Raw genomic sequence first — 20,564 nt, 5'->3', positions numbered from 1 at the left:
TGGAGTGGAGGGCAGGGGAAGGAGGAGAATTGCTGGGCATGCATGGATGGAGGGGAAAGGGGAGAGAGGAAATTTGCTGGAGTTGGATGGAGGAGAAGGCAGGGGAATGGAGAGTTGCTGGACATGGAGTGGAGGGCAGGGGAAGGAGGAGAATTGCTGGGCATGCATGGATGGAGGGGAAAGGGGAGAGAGGAAATTTGCTGGAGTTGGATGGAGGAGAAGGCAGGGGAATGGAGAGTTGCTGGACATGGAGTGGAGGGCAGGGGAAGGAGGAGAATTGCTGGGCATGCATGGATGGAGGGGAAAGGGGAGAGGAAATTTGCTGGAGATGGATGGAGGAGAAGGCAGGGGAATGGAGAGTTGCTGGACATGGAGCGGAGGGCAGGGGAAGGAGGAGAATTGCTGGGCATGCATGGATGGAGGGGAAAGGGGAGAGAGGAAATTTGCTGGATATGGGTGGATGGAGGAGAGGGCAGGAGAGAGGAAATTTGCTGGATATGGATGGATGGAGGAGAGGGCAGGAGAGAATGGAGAGTTGCTGGCCATGGATGGATGGAGGGGAGGGCAGGGGAAAGGAAAGAGGAGACTTGCTGAACATGGATGGATGAATGGAGGGGGCAGGGGACAGAGGACATCTGCTGGATATGGGTGGATGGAGGAGAGGGCAGGGGAGAATGTAGAGTTGCTGGATGGAGGGAGGGGAGAGAAGTCAGGGAGGAGATGTGCATGGATGGAGGGGAGGGAAGAGAGGAGAAATGCTGGACGTGGATGGAGTGGAGGGCAGGGAAGCGAGGAAAAATGTTGGACAAGGATGGAGGGAAGGAAAGACAAAGGAAGGAGATGCTCATGGATGGAGGGAAGACAGAGGAAGTAGATGCACATGGATGGAGGGGAGTGAGGAGAAATGCTGGACATGGATGGAGGGGAAACTGCTGAGTTGAGGAAGGATAGGGACAGGGCTACAGATGGTAGACAGGACACATAAGGACACAAGAGGATGGTGGACATGGTGAGAGAAAAAATATCAGATGGAATGAAGACACTGCATGAAACAGAAGACACTGGGACCAAAGCGAATAGATCAGACAACAAAGGTAGAAAAAAGTATTTTATTCAGAATTTATTAATTGGAATATGTCAGCTTTTGGAAATGTACATCTGTGATATTTTGCATGTAAGTTCAAGTTTTTCTGGTATTGCTGCATGCTGAGTCTGACTTCTTGAGTTAACTTTCCAGTTCAGTATTTTGCCTTCATATTTTTTGATTTCTAGTTCCTTGTGTCATGTCCATTGTGTCATGTGTTGTTCATGTGTGATCAAGGTGCAACCTTGGCTGACTTCTAATATCCGCTACCTACGTTCCTGTACCTGCTCCGCCGAACGCCTCTGGCGGAAATCTCGGGCCCTTGCTGATTTCTTACACTTTAAGTTCATGCTGACCTCCTTCCAATCTGCTCTTTTACGTGCCAAACAGGATTATTATATCCAACTGACCAACTCTCTTGGCTCTAATCCTCGACTTCTCTTCACCACATTGAACTCTCTCCTCAAGGTGCCCCCTCCCCCAACTCCCCCTTCATTATCTCCTCAGACCCTTGCTGAATTCTTTCACAACAAGGTTCAAAAGATAAACCTTGCTTTCTCTACCTCACCAGCTCTCCCTCCACTTGTCCGTTCCCCTCTCTCTCCTTCCCCTCATTCCCTTTCCTCCTTTCCTGAAGTTACTATTGAGGAAACTACACTTCTCCTTTCCTCCTCAAAATGTACCACCTGTTCCTCTGATCCCATTCCCACCCACCTTCTTAATGCCATCTCTCCTACTCTTATTCCTTTTATCTGTCACATTCTCAACCTCTCACTTTCCACTGCGACTGTCCCTGCTGCCTTTAAACATGCTGTGGTCACACCTCTCCTTAAGAAGCCTTCACTTGACCCTACTTGTCCCTCTAATTACCGACCCATCTCCCTCCTTCCTTTTCTCTCCAAATTACTTGAGCGTGCTGTTCACCGCCGCTGCCTTGATTTTCTCTCCTCACATGCTATTCTTGACCCATTACAATCTGGTTTTCGCCCTCTCCACTCAACCGAAACTGCGCTTACTAAAGTCTCCAATGACCTATTACTGGCTAAATCCAGAGGTCAATATTCCATCCTCATTCTTCTTGATCTTTCCGCTGCTTTTGACACTGTTGATCACAGCATACTTCTCGATACTCTGTCCTCACTTGGATTCCAGGGCTCTGTCCTTTCCTGGTTCTCTTCCTACCTCTCCCTCCGCACCTTTAGTGTTCACTCTGGTGGATCCTCTTCTACTTCTATCCCTCTGCCTGTCGGCGTACCCCAGGGTTCTGTTCTTGGTCCCCTCCTCTTTTCTATCTACACTTCTTCCCTTGGTTCATTAATCTCATCCCATGGCTTTTCCTACCACCTCTATGCTGATGACTCCCAAATCTACCTTTCTACCCCTGATATCTCACCTTGCATCCAAACCAAAGTTTCAGCGTGCTTGTCTGACATTGCTGCCTGGATGTCTCAACGCCACCTGAAATTAAATATGACCAAAACCGAGCTTCTAATTTTCCCCCCCAAACCCACCTCCCCGCTCCCCCCGTTTTCTATTTCTGTTGATGGCTCTCTCATTCTCCCTGTCTCCTCAGCTCGAAACCTTGGGGTCATCTTTGACTCTTCTCTCTCCTTCTCTGCTCATATCCAGCAGACCGCCAAGACCTGTCGTTTCTTTCTTTACAACATCCGTAAAATCCGCCCCTTTCTTTCCGAGCACTCTACCAAAACCCTCATCCACACCCTTGTCACCTCTCGTTTAGACTACTGCAATCTGCTTCTTGCTGGCCTCCCACTTAGTCACCTCTCCCCTCTCCAGTCAGTTCAAAACTCTGCTGCCCGTCTCATCTTCCGCCAGGGTCGCTTTACTCATACTACCCCTCTCCTCAAGACCCTTCACTGGCTCCCTATCCGTTTTCGCATCCTGTTCAAACTTCTTCTACTAACCTATAAATGTACTCACTCTGCTGCTCCCCAGTATCTCTCCACACTCGTCCTTCCCTACACCCCTTCCCGTGCACTCCGCTCCATGGATAAATCCTTCTTATCTGTTCCCTTCTCCACTACTGCCAACTCCAGACTTCGCGCCTTCTGTCTCGCTGCACCCTACGCCTGGAATAAACTTCCTGAGCCCCTACGTCTTGCCCCATCCTTGGCCACCTTTAAATCTAGACTGAAAACCCACCTCTTTAACATTGCTTTTGACTCGTAACCACTTGTAACCACTCGCCTCCACCTACCCTCCCCTCTTCCTTCCCGTTCACATTAATTGATTTGATTTGCTTACTTTATTTATTTTTTGTCTATTAGATTGTAAGCTCTTTGAGCAGGGACTGTCTTTCTTCTATGTTTGTACAGCGCTGCGTATGCCTTGTAGCGCTATAGAAATGCTAAATAGTAGTAGTAGTAATAGTAGTAGTGCAGTATTCTGATAGCGTGTAGTATTTGCAGCCCTTTTTGTTTTGGTTTTTTTTTTCACGAGGTAGTGTATTGGTGTTTTAGAGCCTAGTGTAATTACAGTTCTGCCTTTTCAAGCATAGGGTTGTAGCTCGTCCTGTCCTTGGAATTAGTGCTGTTATGGTTTAGTAAGGATATGAGTGTGTTTTTGCACAAGTTTGTGTATAGCATTTTGCAGTGGAGCGATTGTGGGATAATGTAATTATATTTAAAAATATCAATTTTTCCATTAAGTATGTATGTGGTTATACTGATGCAGGGCAGCTTTTGGGCAGACTACTTAGAAATCCATCATCAAGTGAATTCTAAGGCATTATTTTGTAGGATCCCAAGAGACACTGCTCATACTTATATAGACAGTGCGTGCCCACCCATATTAGCTCTGGGCCCACCCAAAATCTCAGATCTGGCTACGCCATTGGGGGTAGACCAAGAATGTTTCTGTCATTTTTTCCATCTCCTTTGGGGGGGGGGGGGGTTGGTTAAGGACTTATCTCATTCTCTTCACCTGTATCTGTGTGACTACAGAAACAGCAGTGGCCAGAAGCAGGCAGCATGGTGCGTTTATTTCTTGACCCAGAGCATTTTTCAGCCTGAAAACTAAGAACCCAAGAATAGAAAAACGAGTCCTTTATCTTCTGCAAGGCATGACAGAATCTACTGGGCTACTCTCCAAGTTGTCTCTACTAGAAATGTTGTAAAAATATTTGTGGCTTATCCATTTACTGAAGATACGTATTTTGATGTCCCAGTTTGATTTTACTCATAAAGATATGATGTGATAGTTTTAGCCAGGGGTAGATAAACTCCCCCTGGGGACTCTAATCCATTTGGGGTTTCATGGTACCCTAATGAATATGGATGAACAAGGTGTACATGTCTATTGCTTCAAATATATCTTATTCATATTTATGACGGATAGTCTGAAAATCGAAGAGCATTATTAGTGAGGGTGCTGCCCTTGATTTTTAAACAACTGGACCCAGATTCTGTTCTGCGTTTCAGAGGAATCTGTCACATCTAAGATAGAATTGTTCCTAGTATTAGATAAAACATTTGTCATTTTCCACTGTGCTTCTTAAAGCAAAATTCTGAATTGTCACTCAAAGTGTTCGATAATTGGCTCTGACCCAGATTAGCACATTAATAAAGTATGCTTCATTGATGTTTAAAATAAACCCAAGGAGCTTCAGTTTATCCAGGCATTAGAACAATAGATAAGATGGTTGAAGAGGCATTTTTTTTTTTAAACAGAAGTGTTATCCAAACAACCAAAGAAGGCTGCCAATGTGAAGAATTTACATTGTGTCCTGGAACTTATTAGTGGAGGTTTCATTAAGACACTTGCAAAGTAATCTCTAGTATCGAAAGGTGTCAGTATTGTCATGCTGTTGGATTTTCTGTGCCTGTACTGCTGTTGCACTGAAAATGTTTTACAGTTAAGAGGTCTCCCCGTTTCCTCCTTCTCTGCATCCTGCAACTGTTCCTCCCCCCCTCTTTGGTTTCATCTCATATAGTCAGGAGCCAGAGAAGAGTCTGTTATAACAGAAATACATTTTCACAGCTATAACTCTTGAGTGTGTATGTGTTAGTAGTTCTGACCTTATAAAGCTGCTATTGCAGATACTGTCTTGTGTAGTATTGTATAGTCTATTACACTGCCCCCACACTATCCTCTCCCTTTTCACTCTATGACTGTTCCAATGCACACACAGATAAAATCTGTTTAGAGGCACACTTATATGTCTAAGCAGATTTATCTGTGTGGCCATAATTATTAGGAATGGGATGGAAAACAAAAATGAGAATATTATAATGCCATTGTATCACTCTATGGTGTGACTGCACCTCGAATACAGAAGCCCTCACAGTTAAGCTGTGAGGGTGTTAACATTGGCTGAAGCCAGGCAGCCAGAAGAAGAAAGGAAAGGGGGGGGGGAGTTGCAGGAGGGAGTTAGTTTGGAAGTAGTTAGTGTTTAGGTTAGCAACAGAAAAGGGAGAAAGGGGATTGGGTAGGAATTAAGGGATAGGATTGGCTGGAAGGGAAGTGCTAGGATAGGGAAGATTTGGGCGCTCAGAATTAGTTTTTAGTTAGTTAGGAGAGGGTTAGGGTGAATAGGAGGGAGTGAAAGACCCATCCCAGCCCGCCCTTGGTGGGGGGGTGTGTGGTGGGGACAAAATTTTGAGATGGTTAGGGAAAGTGGAGGATTTGGGGGTAAATGGTAGCAGCTTTTAAATGGAAAGGGGTGCCTGGATGAGGGGTTTAAGAGGCACCAGAAGCGGTTAAAGGGATTGTATGAAATATATGAAATGGAAATGAACTCGTGGGCGGAACCGCCATGAGTAAGAGGTGGCTTGACGGTACTGTAAGTCACCTGGGAGGAGGGGGGTAAGGGGGGAAGAAAGTGAGCCAGTTCGTTACCGAATGGCTTAACATTATTATTAATCACACTGTGAAGTGGGGAGAAAGTGAGCCAGTTCGTTACCGAAGGGCTTAACATTATTATCCGCATTCTGAAGTTAACCTGGTGGAAAATTATATGTTACTAAGTTGATGTTAAGTAAATGAATTAATATTTGAAAATAAAGCTGCAGCCAAATTTTATTCCAAAAAAGAAATTGTTGTTTGAATTATTTAAAAATTTTAAGTATGTGTTAAGGGCTGCCTGAAGTGTGAATGTCAATGTTATGTGTATAATTCTGGTCACCACATCTCAAAAAAGATATAACAGAATTAGAAAAGGTACATAGATGGGCAATGAAAAAGATAAAGGGGACAGGATGACTTCCCTATGAGGAAAGGCTAAAGTGGCTAGGGCTCTTCAGCTTGGAGAATACTGAGTGGAATGTAACAGGTAGAGGTAAATTGCTTGTTTACTCATTCTAAAAATACTAGGACTAGGGGACACGCAATAAAGCTACTAAGTAAATTTAAAACAAAACAGGGAAAATATTTCTTCACTCAACGTGATTAAACTCTGGAATTTATTGCCAGAGAATGTGGGAAAAGCAGTTAGCTTAGCTTAGCAGCGTTTAAAAAAGGTTTGGATAATTTCCTAAAATAAAAGTCATTATTAAGATGGATTTGGAAAAAATCCACTACTTATTTCTATTATTAGCATCATAAAATCTGTTTTAGTGTTCTGGGATCTTGCCAAGTACTTGTAACATGAATTGGCCATGGTTTGAAGTGGAACACTTCAACACTTATGTTCCTATGTAATATCATGATATCAGCAAAATATTTAATAAACATAGCACTTCTATCTTAAAGAATGTAGTTTAGCAGTATTGTTGTACAGTAACAGGATCTGCTGCTATTTTCAGCAAAGCAATAGAATGCCTCCCGGGTTCTATGTATAGTGCTCAAAATTGCATGTGCAAACTTTGCGCATCCAGTTCAATTGGGCAATAAGCCTATTAGCTCCAGTAAGTGGGCACTAATGATTATTGATATTAATTGGCAAAAGTTTGGATTTGTGCACACATTTTGCTATGTGCTGATCTTATTGCGTATAACTGAAAAGGGGGTGTGGCCATGGGAGGGGTATGGGCAGGTCAGGGGTGTTCACTAAAGATACTCGCAGTATTCTAGAATTCAGGTGATCTGTTTCAGTTGGTGTGGATGCAGGATCATGACACTACATGCTAATCTATAAATGGTGCCCAACTCGGAGTTCCGTTTATAGGATAGCACTCGGCGTGTATTTTTTTCAGTGCCCAAATTTGGGTGCCATTTACTGAATCTAGTCCTATGTGTCCATTCAAAGCATCCCTGAGCAGTCTGTATAATTTACTAGCACATTGTGAGGTGAATTCTATATACTGCACTGAAAAAAGTGCTATTCTGTAAGGTGTGGTTTATAGAATAGCACTTACTCCCGGGAATCATGCCTAACTTTAGGCATGGCCATTTGCACCAATTGAAACGTGGCTCAAATGTACATGCCTAAATTTAGTCGTATATCCCCCTTATTCTGTAACAAAGCATGTAAATGCTAAGAATGCCCCCGTTCTGCCCATGACTCTCTCAGTTCCACACCTCCTTTTAAAACTTGTATGTAAAATTTAGGCATGGATCTTGTGCCTAAATCTATGTGCATATATTTCAATTAAATCTAATTAGTGCTAATAAGGTTTAAGCCAATTGGCACTAATTAGCTCAATTAATTTGGGCATACAAATTAGGCACATGCCCAATTTTGCACCTGCAATTTTTGATTAATTTTATAGAATTAGGGGGTGTATCTCTACAGTACATAACATTGTTTCTTTTCTAGAGGTATGACAGAGAGATACTTAACTGTTGGCAGTTATAAAGGTTCAAATGCTCTTTTTTTCTTTGTCTCTCCCAGGTCTGGTGTCAGGGGAATGAAAGCCGTTACCATATTAACAAAAGTGTGGATGGGTCTACTTTCTCTGTTGTCGTCCCATCTCTTGTTCCCGGGATCAGATATAGCATAGAAGTGGCAGCCAGCACTGGAGCAGGATTGGGTGTGAAGAGTGAGCCCCAGTTTATCCAGTTAGGTGAGCTTGCCAGCATGGGCCTGTTGATAATACCACCTATCCAATTCTCTGTTTTGTTGACATTCTACAAGATACCAAGGAAAGCATGCCATGATAGTTGCATAATTGTATCATCTACCTTTTCTGACTGATTTTTATCAACCCTGCATTGCTAGAAGGCACTAATTCATTCTGTTTCCACCCATATGATCTTTTTTGTAGCCAATTGGACGTTTTGTTACAAGTTGAAATAATTATAAATTGTAACTGAGTAGTTCAGTCAATCCGTACAATCAATAGGTCCTTGTATTTGTATCCTTTTTTTGATTTCTGTATTTTTCCTGACATGCCAGTTTTTTAAGCTATTTGTTCCTGAGGGTTAAAGAAAGTCCTGCATGCTTTCTAAACATGAAGGGGGAGATTCTATATATATAACGCCTAAAAAATCCGTGCAGAATTAAGTGTATTCTATATGATTTAGGTACAGTGTATAGAATACACTCAGTCGATACCATAGCATCTAAATCTGCACATATCCATTTATGTCAGTAAAAAACTTGGTATAAATTCGTGTGTGTAGATATAGGCGCACTTACCTGTATTCTATAATTACACGCAGAAATTTTGGAACACCCATGAAACGCCCATAAACACACCTCTTTTAAACTACACGTGCTTTTTTTTAGGCGCAGTTCTTTATAGAATATGCTTAGCAATTTCCGTGCATAAATTGTAATTATTGCCAATTAGTGTTCTTTATTGCTTAAGTGTTGTTAAAAACATGAATTACCTTGTTACGCCACTTAAGTTACACGTGGTTCTCTGCACAGAATCTAGGCGCCATATATAGAATCTGGGGGGGGGGGGAGGGGAATGGCTAAAATTAAAAATATATTCCAGTTCCTCACACCTGAAGGCAAATTCGGCTGAATCTGCAGAGATTGGGGGGGGGGAGACCCGTGTTGCCACTTTAATATATTTGTTAGTTTGCTAAATCTATCTGACCACTTGAGTGGAGCCTTATTTGGTTACTTCCATCAAATCAGAAGTAACCCAGGACAGTCTTGCACAAATAGCCATGAAATCCCTTAAAACAGCAAATACAAAGGGTGTGTGAGTGAAGAAAGAGTGGCTTTGCTTTCATTATCATTCAGGCTGTAAAGTTCTTTGAGGATCAGCAAAGCCACAGAGGTCTAAAGTGTGTAATAAAGCTTCCAGTCAACAAACAGTCAAAGGCAAGTGATTGCTTGTGAGACTAGGCACTCAGCCTGGGTGTCCCCAGAAAGAGATCATGTGGAATTTAGTGCAAGAGGGAACAAAGAACAATCCTCCTTGGCGTTTTCTGAAAGGTTACATTACCAAAACATGTCAGTGTTGCAGGGGTTGTGTAATTATAGTACTATATTTAATTCCATGTAGTCCACAATTGCATGTTTTTATGAATTAGGTTACATGGAAGATTGCTGGCCAGGTGATTCTGTTTTCATGTTTGGGACACCAAATTTGTTTTATGAAAAAAATGGATGGATGAATCTAATAAATTAATTCATGCTCTCACCAACTGTCACTTAACTGTTAGACTATACAAATTTTTATGCTTGATTCTTTTTATTTATTTATTTTTACTATTTAGTTCATGCCTTTCTAAGGGTAGTTCAAGGCAAGCTATATTAAATTATGCTAAATACTGTATTTCCCTATCCCCAGAAAACTTACACTCTAAGGGGCATGTTTACTAAAGTGAAGTATAGGTTTATACTTACCATGTATTATGTACAAAATTGAACTTATGGTAAGTAAGGATGTGCTGAGCAGCTGTCCTCCATTTACCGCACTGGGCAATCCCATACTGCATGGCATCGCATCGTATCAGTGCAAGCAATCTGGCACTGCAGATGATGCAGTATGATCCATACATAAAGAATAATGTGCAATGCTGTGGTCGTTCTCCCTCAAAACACATCTCACCTCTTCACATCTCAGTGCCCCAAGCCACCCTCCCATCTTATCCCCCCACCTCGACATGTTCTCATCCCAGCACCATCTTGATCCATTTTCCTGACCCCCTGCAACTCCCAATCAAAATAGCCAACCTCTCCCTACCCAGCATGCCTTTTCAATCAACCTAAGCCTCCCCAATCAGCTAAATCCAACGGGGCCTTCTCCTAGTGCTAAGCCTCCCCCCATGTGTGGATCCCATAGAACCCTTCCCTGCCCCATCCTTACACATAGGTTGTTAGTGGTGGTACAGTGGGATGTGGTGGGTACAGGCCCTCCCTGCTCCTGGCCATCTGGCTCCAGCACCCAAAATGGCCACCATGACCCATAGCGTTAACCCTAGGGTATTACCACTAGGGCCAGCATGCCATGTAAGGAAATGGCCTCCTAATAGGGTAGGCTTACCCCTAGTGTTCTCCTTACATGGCAGGCTGAACCCTAGAGGTGGTACCACAAGTGTGTCACAGATGCCATTTTGGAAGCCAGAGCTGGACAGCTGGAAAAAGAGAGGAACTACTCGTTCCAGCCCACTGTTCCACAACAGTTACTCCCAGGTAAGGCCTGAAGTCATGAGGGGCAGGGCCAGAGAGGAGGGGGATGGTTCTGTGGGCTCCATTTGTATGGGGCTTAGTACCAGGGGTGAGGTCTTTGTATTTAACTGACAGGGGGGCATTAAGGTGATTAGAAGATTAAACTAGACAGTTAGCTATTTTGATCTGTGGGGGGAGCCAAGGGGTCAAGCCAGACCTGAGCTGGGGTGAGAACTTGGATGTTGGGATGGGAGAATTGGGAGACTTATGCTAAAGGGCCATGATGCACTACCAGACTGCTGGTAGCACTGATGCAATCACTGCCTCCTCTTGAGATTGCAGTATGTGCAGTCACACTAGCATTCATGACAGCTAGCACAGGGTAATGATCCATGTGCTGGCTGTCACAGATGGCCATGCCTTTGCTCTACCCCATCACATCTATTATACTACTTTAAGCAGCTATCATATACGTTTTGCTGCACTAGCTGTTTTAACATACATTAGATGACTTGCCTAAAGCCACAAGCAAGTCCTTAGTTCACAACAGCCTTGATGTTCTAGCTTTTTGTAAGGTTCTTTTTTTTCTGTTTTTCTGTTGGTAATCAAGATTCTGCCTCAGCTGATTTACTTGCATTGTGATTGGCTGTTTGTTTAGACTCTCCCCACCATGAATGCATTTCAGCGTTTTGTGATATATCTCAAGGCATAATATTTTCAATTTAAAAATGATTATATATATATTTTTTTTGTTCAGATTATTTCTGATCTTCTCACATTCTTACAGGGCAATGTCTTCAACAGGGTTATATTTCATTCCTAAGCCAGGCACTTCCCTTGATACATTGAATTTATCACCCCCTTCGCTCAACCAACTGTTGATCTACCCAAGGGATGCTCTCAGCCTAGCTTTTGATATCATGTTAACAACGGTCAAAAAACTTTTTGAAACCAAATGAGGTCATCTCTTGCACTTCTAAAAGGTTTTTTTTTTTTTTTTCTTTTACTTGGCATAAGTTCACCCTATCCCAATGTTAAATATTTTCCAGATTCTTTTGGAAATCCTGTGTCTGCAGAAGACCAGGTGAGCCTGGCCCAGCAGATTTCTGATGTGGTAAAGCAGCCGGCCTTCATTGCTGGCATTGGTGCAGCTTGCTGGATCATTCTGATGGTTTTCAGTATCTGGCTGTACCGCCATCGGAAGAAGCGAAGTGGGCTCACTAGTACCTATGCTGGAATCAGAAAAGGTAAGGTGGTGTCTATGTAATTCCATACTGCAGTAAATTCTCTCTTTTCCTAGTATGATATAAAGGAAAATGTGTGATTAGAGAGAGGAAGTGGGCTATAATACAGTGAGTTAGGATCGCAAGCTCTTTTATCGCCATATCCCTTAGTGTATGCAGTAACTGGTTGATAATGACATTGTACATTCTTTAAGATGCTAGGGTCCACCTTAGGAGTCAGCACCCAAAAAAAAGATCTAAGTGTCATGTAGACATTAAACTGAAATCTTCTGCCCAGTGTGCATTTGTGGCCAAAAAAGTATACAGGATGCAAGGAATTATTAGGAAAGGTATGGAAAATAAGACAAGAATATTATAATGCCTCTGTATCACTCCATGGTGCAACCTCACCTTGAGTATTGCATTCACTTCTGGTCACTGTATCACAAAAAAGATATAGTGGAAGTAGAAAAGGTTCAAGGAAGAGCGACCAAAATGATATAAGGGTGAATTTGCTCCCATATGACGAAAGGCTAAAAAGTTTAGGCCTCTTCAACTTGGAAAGCAGACGACTGAGAGGGGATATGATTGAGGCCTATAAAATCCTGAGTGGAGTAGGACAAGTAGAAGTGAATCGATTTTTACACTCTTTCAAAAAGTACAAAGACCAGGGGACACTCCATGAAATTAAATGGAAATACTTTTATAACAAATAGGAAGAAAAGTCTCTTCACTCAACGAATGGTTAAGCTCTGGAAGTTGTTGCCGGAGGATGTGATTACAGCGGTTAGTGTATCTGGGTTTTAAAAAAATGTTTGGACAAGTTCCTGGAGGAAATATCCATACTCTTCTATTGAGATAGACATGGGAGATGCCACTGCTTGCTCTGTGATTGGTAGCATCGAATCTTGCTACTATATGGGATTCTGCCAGATACTTCTGACCTGGATTGGCTACCTTTGGCAGCAGGATACTGGGCTAGATGGACCATCGTTCTGACCCAGTATGGTTATTCTTATGCTCTTACATTCACACCTAACTTTAGGTGTGAGCACTTACACCGTGTCAGTGCTTGGTATAAATACTCGTATGTAAATTATAGTATTCTATCACTTACGTGTGCAAATGTAAAATATGCCCCTGATCCACCCATGTGCAAGCCCATGTGCGGGCTATGGCATTTAGGACCCAATCTTCAAAACTCCGGTGCTGTACAAAACAGTGCTGGAAAGTACCACCAAAACAGCACTGTAAAAGAATTTCCAAATGCTCAATGCTAATGGTATTCAAATTTTATGCACACTGTTAGTGCTGAGCTTTGGGAAGTAAGGAGGGGGGGGGGGGGGGGGGGGGGAACGTGCCTAGCACATGCACACAAGAGCCTTGTATCGGCATTTTTCCTAGCAGGATCTGCATGAAGTCCCAAGCCCCAGAGCCTCATTTTGAGTCCCAAGAAGTCCAGCTGTGCAGAAGTGCTAGTGCTCGTGTTTCTGCCTCTTCTCTAGCCCCAAGAAGTCCAGCCATGCAGAAGTGCTAGTGCTCGTGTAGCTGCCTCTTCCAAGCCTCTCCTTGCCTGTGACCCCTAGTCCCAAGCCTACAGAGACACTCTAGCACCAGCTCCAAGCTGGCATAGGGTTTCCAGTGGTAAGGGCGCCCTTGTGAAGTGCACTGTTAGCTGAGTATCAGAGGGAATATGATATGACCCCCATTTTTATGCTTATGAATACATTAGTATGCTACTTGTACTGATGGTGGGCGAGCTCATTGTTACCGGCGGTAAAGGCCTGTAAGCATTCTGCGCTAATAAATGGGGGTGCTAGTCCGATGCTAATGGCCTGTAGCGCCGGTGTTTACTTCTGAGCATCAAGGGCTTAGGACTATGTTTGTAGAATAGCACCTAAGTGCGATTATGCATGTAAATGCAAATTAGTGCTAATTAACTCTGTTTTACACCAATTAAGGTTCATTGATACTTAAAGCCAGTTAGCACCTAATTTAACAATTAAGTTAGGCGTACAATTCATGAGCACTTTTTCAAAACTCAGTCGGTCCATTTTTTTTTCTTAGTGTTGAGCTATGTGATTAATTTTGTTCGTCAAGGCAAGATTCATTTACTGTAACTTTTATTCCTGTGTGAAACCTCACTCAGTCGATGAGTTTTGGCATAGGAATAAGCTACTGTAAATGAAACTTGCCTTATGTAGAAAATTAATTGCACAGCTCAAAACTGACAACAAATGGACTGAGTGAGCTTTGGAAAAGTGCTCTTCAATTTGGCACTATTCTATAACTTGTATAGCAATTTTGTGTGGTAGTTGTGAAATTGTGCTCACAAATTCATAGATTTAAGGGGTATGTGTGTAATTCTATAAGAGGGGTGTGCACTTTAAGCAGTAAAATACACACTCAGTTTGGGTTATTTTAATCTTTTATGTGTGGATGTGGCAACATATATGCTAGTATGTAGAGTATGCTTAGTTGATATATCGCCATTACACCAATGAAAACGTGACGTAAATCCCAACGTGTAGATTTAGGTGCACTGGGCCATATTCTACAACTATGTACGTAAATTTCAGAACGCCCACAAAATGCCCATGCCCTGCCTATAACCACACCCGTTTTTTGCCTGCACGCGTTAGAACTTAGGCACACACTGCATTACAGAATGTGCTTAGTGAGTTCTGCATTATTATTGCTTATTAAGAACTGTTATCAATGCCAATTAGCTTAAGCCAATTAAGTTACGTGCATTGTTATAGAACATGCTTGGATTTTGGTATGGATCGCTAGGTGCGCTATATAGAATCCAGGGGTATGCACCAAAATATATGAAGGCCCAATATCTTCTTGCTGTAAAATGAAAGTGGCAGCCTGCAGAGGGCTTGCACAATTAGGCAACGGCAGCACTTTTGGAGGGGTGGGGGGAAAGCAAAGCTCAAAAGCAGAAGGAACTCAAGGAATTATCAACATGTGGGCAGTTTTTTCAAATAGCCCATTTGCATTGGTAAATGACTTTTGGATGTTTGTGCCTATTTATTTGTTTGTATATCAACATCTGTACATACCTACACCCTAAAAAAGTTTAATATTGAACAGTATGGAGCCCGATAATCAGCCCACAGTGATCAGAGTTTAAACGCCACCAACACTGAGTTCTGGTGTTGAGTATCTCAGTAAGTAAGGTCACCTGGAAGTTAACCGAGCATCAGCAAATATTCATATCGCTGTCTGTTTAAATCGGTGGATATAGTTATGACAGTATTTTTGTTGACCTAAAATTATGTGCATACTTAACCAGTTAGCAGACTGAATATCACAGCTAACTGGTTAAGTGCCGGCTTTATCTAAGCTCTGCCCTGGACCATCCTAGCATTATATGGACAGTGCTGCAATGGTCCGAGGCAAAACCCGCCTAAGTGCCACTGACTATTGGCGATTTACCAGCTCAGTGGGATTTAACCTGGCTGGTTAAATCTTTTGAATATTGGGCCCTTTGTATTTTCCATGAGAAAGGTAATTAAAAAACATGTTTAATTGGTGCTGAAAATACCAACACAAATGGTATTCTATAAGCCACTCTTAAAGTTTAACACGGTTTATAGAATGCACGCTTAAGCAGAGAGTCATGTACAAATTTAGGTGCAGCCATTTGCACCAACGAAAATGTGATGCAAATGCCCACGCCTAAATTTATGTGCGGAGCACCATTATTCTGTAATTACATGTGTAACTGGAAACCATGTCCCCATTCCATCCCCAAAGGCCCATGACCCTCCCATTTCTATGCCCTATTTTTTGGTCCACATGTAAATTTTAAGCACAGACCCTGCACTTCTCTTTACACGCGTTGGTCCCATTTAAGTCTAATTAGTGTCAATAGTTGCTTGTTAAAAAGTCAACTGGCACTAATTGGCCCATTCTGTTAAATTGCACACACAAATTAGGAATGCGCCTAAATTTGTGTGTGCAGTTTTTAGCGACCTTTCATGTGATGTATGAATGAATTTCCTGAGGGTGTAGTATGAGTGGAGTTGCAGTATACATTTGTACTTTATTTTTAAATCATTTTTTATTCAAACCAACAACAAATCAATCAATTAGATCAAACACATTTTTCCAAAATACAAGAAATATAACATGTTTTTGCTGTGAACAGTGCATTCAGAGCAGCAACCTGCTCAGGAGTTAAGTGGACCATACCTGAACTTTCCAGATAATTGATCAAGGTGTTCCAGGATGCCCCTTCCTCACCCCCAGCATACATCTGGGTAAAAAATGTGTCAGTAATGTGTACCAATTCTGTACTCTGGGTTGTCACATTATACCATTCTCTTTCTGTAAAGCCACTATATGGTGTATCCCTCCCCCACCCAGCTGCTTAGTCACTCGAGCCAGTATTCTCCCAGGCTTATTACCAAAAGCATGAAACCGATACTTCTGATAAACAAGCATGCGAGACATCCGCTACTGAATCAAGGCATTGAGGGCCGCCTGAATAGCAGTAAGAGTATCATGGGCAGTATGGGGTAGGCGCCTGAATAAAAGCTAATTTTGCCTGGTGAAGTTTTCTCAGCAGCTGCACAATGCCCTGGGTTTATGTGTTTATTCCTAGCACTGGTATAAGCTATTAAAGCTCAGCCAAGTACCACTTTTGATGTACGCTAAAATAATAAAAGCTGTTCTTTAAAACACAAGAAATCCTCCCACTGAGCCAAAAGGTATTTACGAAATTCCCAGCCTAGGTGTTGTACATAAAAAGGATCTACCTCCAGGTCAACCCAAACCATATTATGATCGGAGACCTCGAGGGGCCCCACATAAGCAGGATGTACTATGTGAAAACATGCCTTCCTACATGAAAACATAGTGGGATCGAGAGAGGTGTGTATAGTAATGTTTGGCGGAATACTATAAATGGCAAGGGTCTACTAAATTCAACGTTCTACTAAGATGATAAAGTAAAGAATTCCCTGAGAAGTATAATTACCCCGTCTTATAGAGCAATCCATAGTAGAGTCCATGACCCAATTAAAATCTCCCAGTAAAGGTAGGGGTTCACAGAGCTGCACAATTTTCCCATGGATAGCAGGGTTGAAGACAGGCTCATAAACCACTGAAAATGTATAAAGGCTTTTCCTTGAAATAGCAGCTTCAGAAGCAACAAATGCCCTTCAGCATCTTTATATAAAGGGGAAACCTCACAAGGCAAAGATACAGTGTTAGACTACAGTTCATAAAGAAGCATGCTGCAAACAGATTCCCCCTGCTCAAAGGAGAGAGAAGAGGGGGGCTAACTACCCAGCAAGTATAGAGAATCAAGCTAGCCAATAGGGTGAGTCCCATAAGACACAGGGAACTGGGACATGTGCTGAGGAAGAGCCTATCACAGAGAACTACAGAATGAGATTTGTTCTCCTATTCTATTTAAAGACACAGGGACTGAACCTGGCTATAAGCAACGTTTAATATATATATATATATATATATATATATAAAGAACAACCTGCCTCCATGCAAATGGGTAAGACTAATTTACGAGACCGTACAGTTATTGTGTGGGGACTTAACACAGTATATTTCAATTTTTAATATCCCAAACACTCCTCAATAAAGTACTCTTTGTTGAACAAAACTTTGCCCACAATCAACATTAAACGTATCCAGAGCTACAGTATTAATGACATTTACATAGGCATTTTTAAAGGGGATCTTCAGAGTGTCCTGTAGCGTACACCACATGGGAACTACATCCCTTTATAATAATGGTGCAGCGCAAATCGTCATGGATCTACCCATATATATTTTGTTGCTGCAGGCGGCCAACGGGACTTCCGGAACCACGGGATTGACAGACTGACCCAGCACCGGAACCGGGAGCGGGGAGGGCAAGTGGAAATCAGAGAAGTCCAGAAACAGGCAACAGGTCAAGGCAGGCGGCTATCAGAGTCGTCCAAAAACAGGCAACAAGTCAGGGCAGGCAGCTATCAGAGTTGTCCAGTAACAGTCCAAAGGTCAAACCAGGAGAGCAAGGGAACGCACAAAGAACAGGAACACACGAAGACTGGCCTCGGGAAACAGAACCTGAAGCAACGTCCTGTTCCAGCCCTGCTCCTTAAATACTGTCAGCATTCAACCGCCCAGCCCCAGCCGACATGGCCGGCCAATCGGAACTCGGCTACTGAAGAAATCCCTCTGGTTGGTTCTGTCCGGCCTCCCAGGCGGGACTACAGTACTGGCATCCCAATCTGGTTCCTCTGAGGCGGAGCTTCGGGTTCCCACGCCCGAACATGGAGAAAACGCCGGCCATCGCGTCTCGGCGCCATCTTCCCTGCTGGTGCAAGCGTGGATCCGCAGCCGGCGACCGATAGCCCGGAAGCCGCGATCGCTGGCCCACGGGCCCAGCCCCGGACAGGGCGGCCACCGCTGCGACGGGTCCTGGCTCTCAGCCGCGGCCTCAGAATGGCCGGCCATCGCCGCAAGGGACACTGGCTCGGCCCCGACTGCATTCGAGACAGGCGTCCATCCGGGGAACCGTCGGGTAAGTCCTCTCTGGCTGCGGGTCCTTCCTCCCGGCCCTTGCTTCCCGCAGAGGAGCAGCCGGAGGGAGCGAAGGATGTGACAGTTTCATGTTGATTGTGGGCAAAGTTTTGTTCAACAAAGAGTACTTTATTGAGGAGTGTTTGGGACATTAAAAATTGAAATATTCCATGCAAATGGAGGCAGAACACACAGTGTTGGAAATAGTCCTGAAAATTTTGTAAGGTCAGTATCAGAATCCCTCTCCAACACATCTATTGCCTCCTCAGATTTCTGAAAAATTATTTTCTTTGGTAAATAATATAAATTAGATATTTACAAATAATTAGCAATCATTAAAGACAATACTTGCTTGAGATATGCTTGAGATATTTACAAAACAGTATCTCAGGACATAGAAAAAAAGTAACAGGAAAATTCAATATGCTCAAATTCTTGGACTTATATATATATATATTTTTTTTTTTCTAAAAATTCACCTTTATGATACAAGCTCAAACTATCTTGAATACCTGTGGAGCTTATTGTCTGCAGTGTTACCATCTTAGATTTGAAGCTCCTCAAGCGTTTATAGCAATCATGCAGTCAAGAATCCAATTCCTGAAATTTTTGAGATCCCTGCTCTGAATAATCACATAATTGTGCCACAGAATTTTTCAACATAGATTCATCTTGCATCACTGACTTCCAGACATCCATCAATGTTATATGAGATGGTATTTGCTCTGTAGGCCCAAGATCTAAAACTGGTTGTGATACTGGAACTGGTATCTTCAATTCAGAAGCTAAGGTTTGAGGAGTCTTTTTAATGGTAAAATTTCATCCGCACCTATACAGGGTAAGGCACAGTCATGTGAAGTCCTCTTCTGGCTAATTGCAAGGATGTCATCAGCGCTGCGTACGTCTAGTAGCGCTTTAGAAATAAGTAGTAGTAGTGGTTGAGATGGGGTTAGGGGACAGCCAGAGCTGGATAAAGGCGTAGATGATATCACTGTAGGGCCTGCTAAACCTGGCAGTAGAAGGAAATACATACAGAATAACAGGCCTCCTAATGCTCCAAAGGGGGTGACCCTTAGGGCATGCTCGTGGCCATGCACCACAGATCCAGCTGCGCTCAAATGGTGTTCCAGCAAGGAGCACCTGCTGACATCAAGGGGAGGTCCCGCTACATGTTCCTGCAGTGCCTGTAATGCTGCCACCAGTCTCAGTGCATGTCTCCCTCTTCCGCTAGCCAAATCCACCAGGCTCCATGCTAACAGACAGAATATGATATTGTTTCTCTCTCTCTCGCTCTCACACTCACTGCCTTTATCATGGTCCAGCAACTCTGTTTCCCCAAAGCAAAGTAACTGCATTTTTACATTTCCAAAGAAGAAAAATCAATGAGATAATGTTGTATTGTAAAGATAATGCTTTGAATCAGGAATGTAATGTCCAACACAGCATTTTCATAGGAACCATCAGAAATAGGCAACATAATAGTTGTGGTGCATGGCTTGGGTAACTAGGCTGTGAGTGCAAATATTGTGAGCAATAGATGAATATTATTATGAATAGTTTTGATTGTTTTGCTTTGGAGTATGTATCTGTTAAAATAATTCTGTGCTGATTCATGCAGTTCCAAACTAATTCACATATGATAAAATTTGCAGATACCTATCCTCCTGGGTGCATGCCCTTCATGCTCGCATAATATGCACATTGCATGCAAGCGCATTTAGCTGCACAGTACATACACACTTGCATTGCTGGAAACTCCTAGACAATTACACACATTTGAAGCCCCAGTAAGACATGCTCCCATAGACACAATATGCATGCATACACCCTGCTGAGTACACAGACCAGATTATTAACGGAACCTCTGAGAATAAAGTTGTTTGTTGAGTGTGGGAGCTATAAAAATTTCATTTAGCATTGACCTTGTTGTGTATGTTTTTCTATCCTTTAGAAAACCAAACAAGGTTTATGTAGTTAGGTCATCAAAAGAAAAAAAAAAAAAAGCCCTTGTCATGACAGAGCCTTTTCATCTTTTTTTTCTTCTACTGGAATCTGTCCTTGTGATTTCAAATTAATGTGGAGACTCTTTTCCTGCTTGAATAGCGCCTGCTTTTTCGATGCACCTATTTTATGAATGCCTTTTAGGCTCTGTAGTCTAGCTCTTTTTTTTTCTTTTAAATTGTATTGACTTTGTGAAAAGAGAGACCTTCTAGAGAGAACAATAGAATTCCTGAGATGGAGAATCTCA

At 42.7% G+C, this 20,564-nt stretch overlaps 1 protein-coding gene across 2 annotated transcripts in view; it reads left to right on the top strand.

The window, feature by feature from the left end:
* The window catches only part of ROBO1 (roundabout guidance receptor 1), a 578,749-nt gene that overhangs the window by 467,846 nt on the left and 90,339 nt on the right, over positions 1 to 20,564 (top strand). For both annotated transcript variants that reach the window (XM_030204239.1, XM_030204238.1), the window contains exons 17-18: positions 7,875 to 8,046; positions 11,603 to 11,800. In XM_030204239.1, coding sequence (XP_030060099.1) covers positions 7,875 to 8,046; positions 11,603 to 11,800 — 370 coding nt within the window. The remainder of the gene's footprint in view (positions 1 to 7,874; positions 8,047 to 11,602; positions 11,801 to 20,564) is intronic.

Source organism: Microcaecilia unicolor, chromosome 5 (assembly GCF_901765095.1).
Source record: "Microcaecilia unicolor chromosome 5, aMicUni1.1, whole genome shotgun sequence".
In the NCBI taxonomy this organism is placed as follows: Eukaryota; Metazoa; Chordata; class Amphibia; order Gymnophiona; family Siphonopidae; genus Microcaecilia; species Microcaecilia unicolor.
Note: the sequence above shows the minus strand (reverse complement) of the source record. Positions and strands in the feature narration are given on the sequence as shown.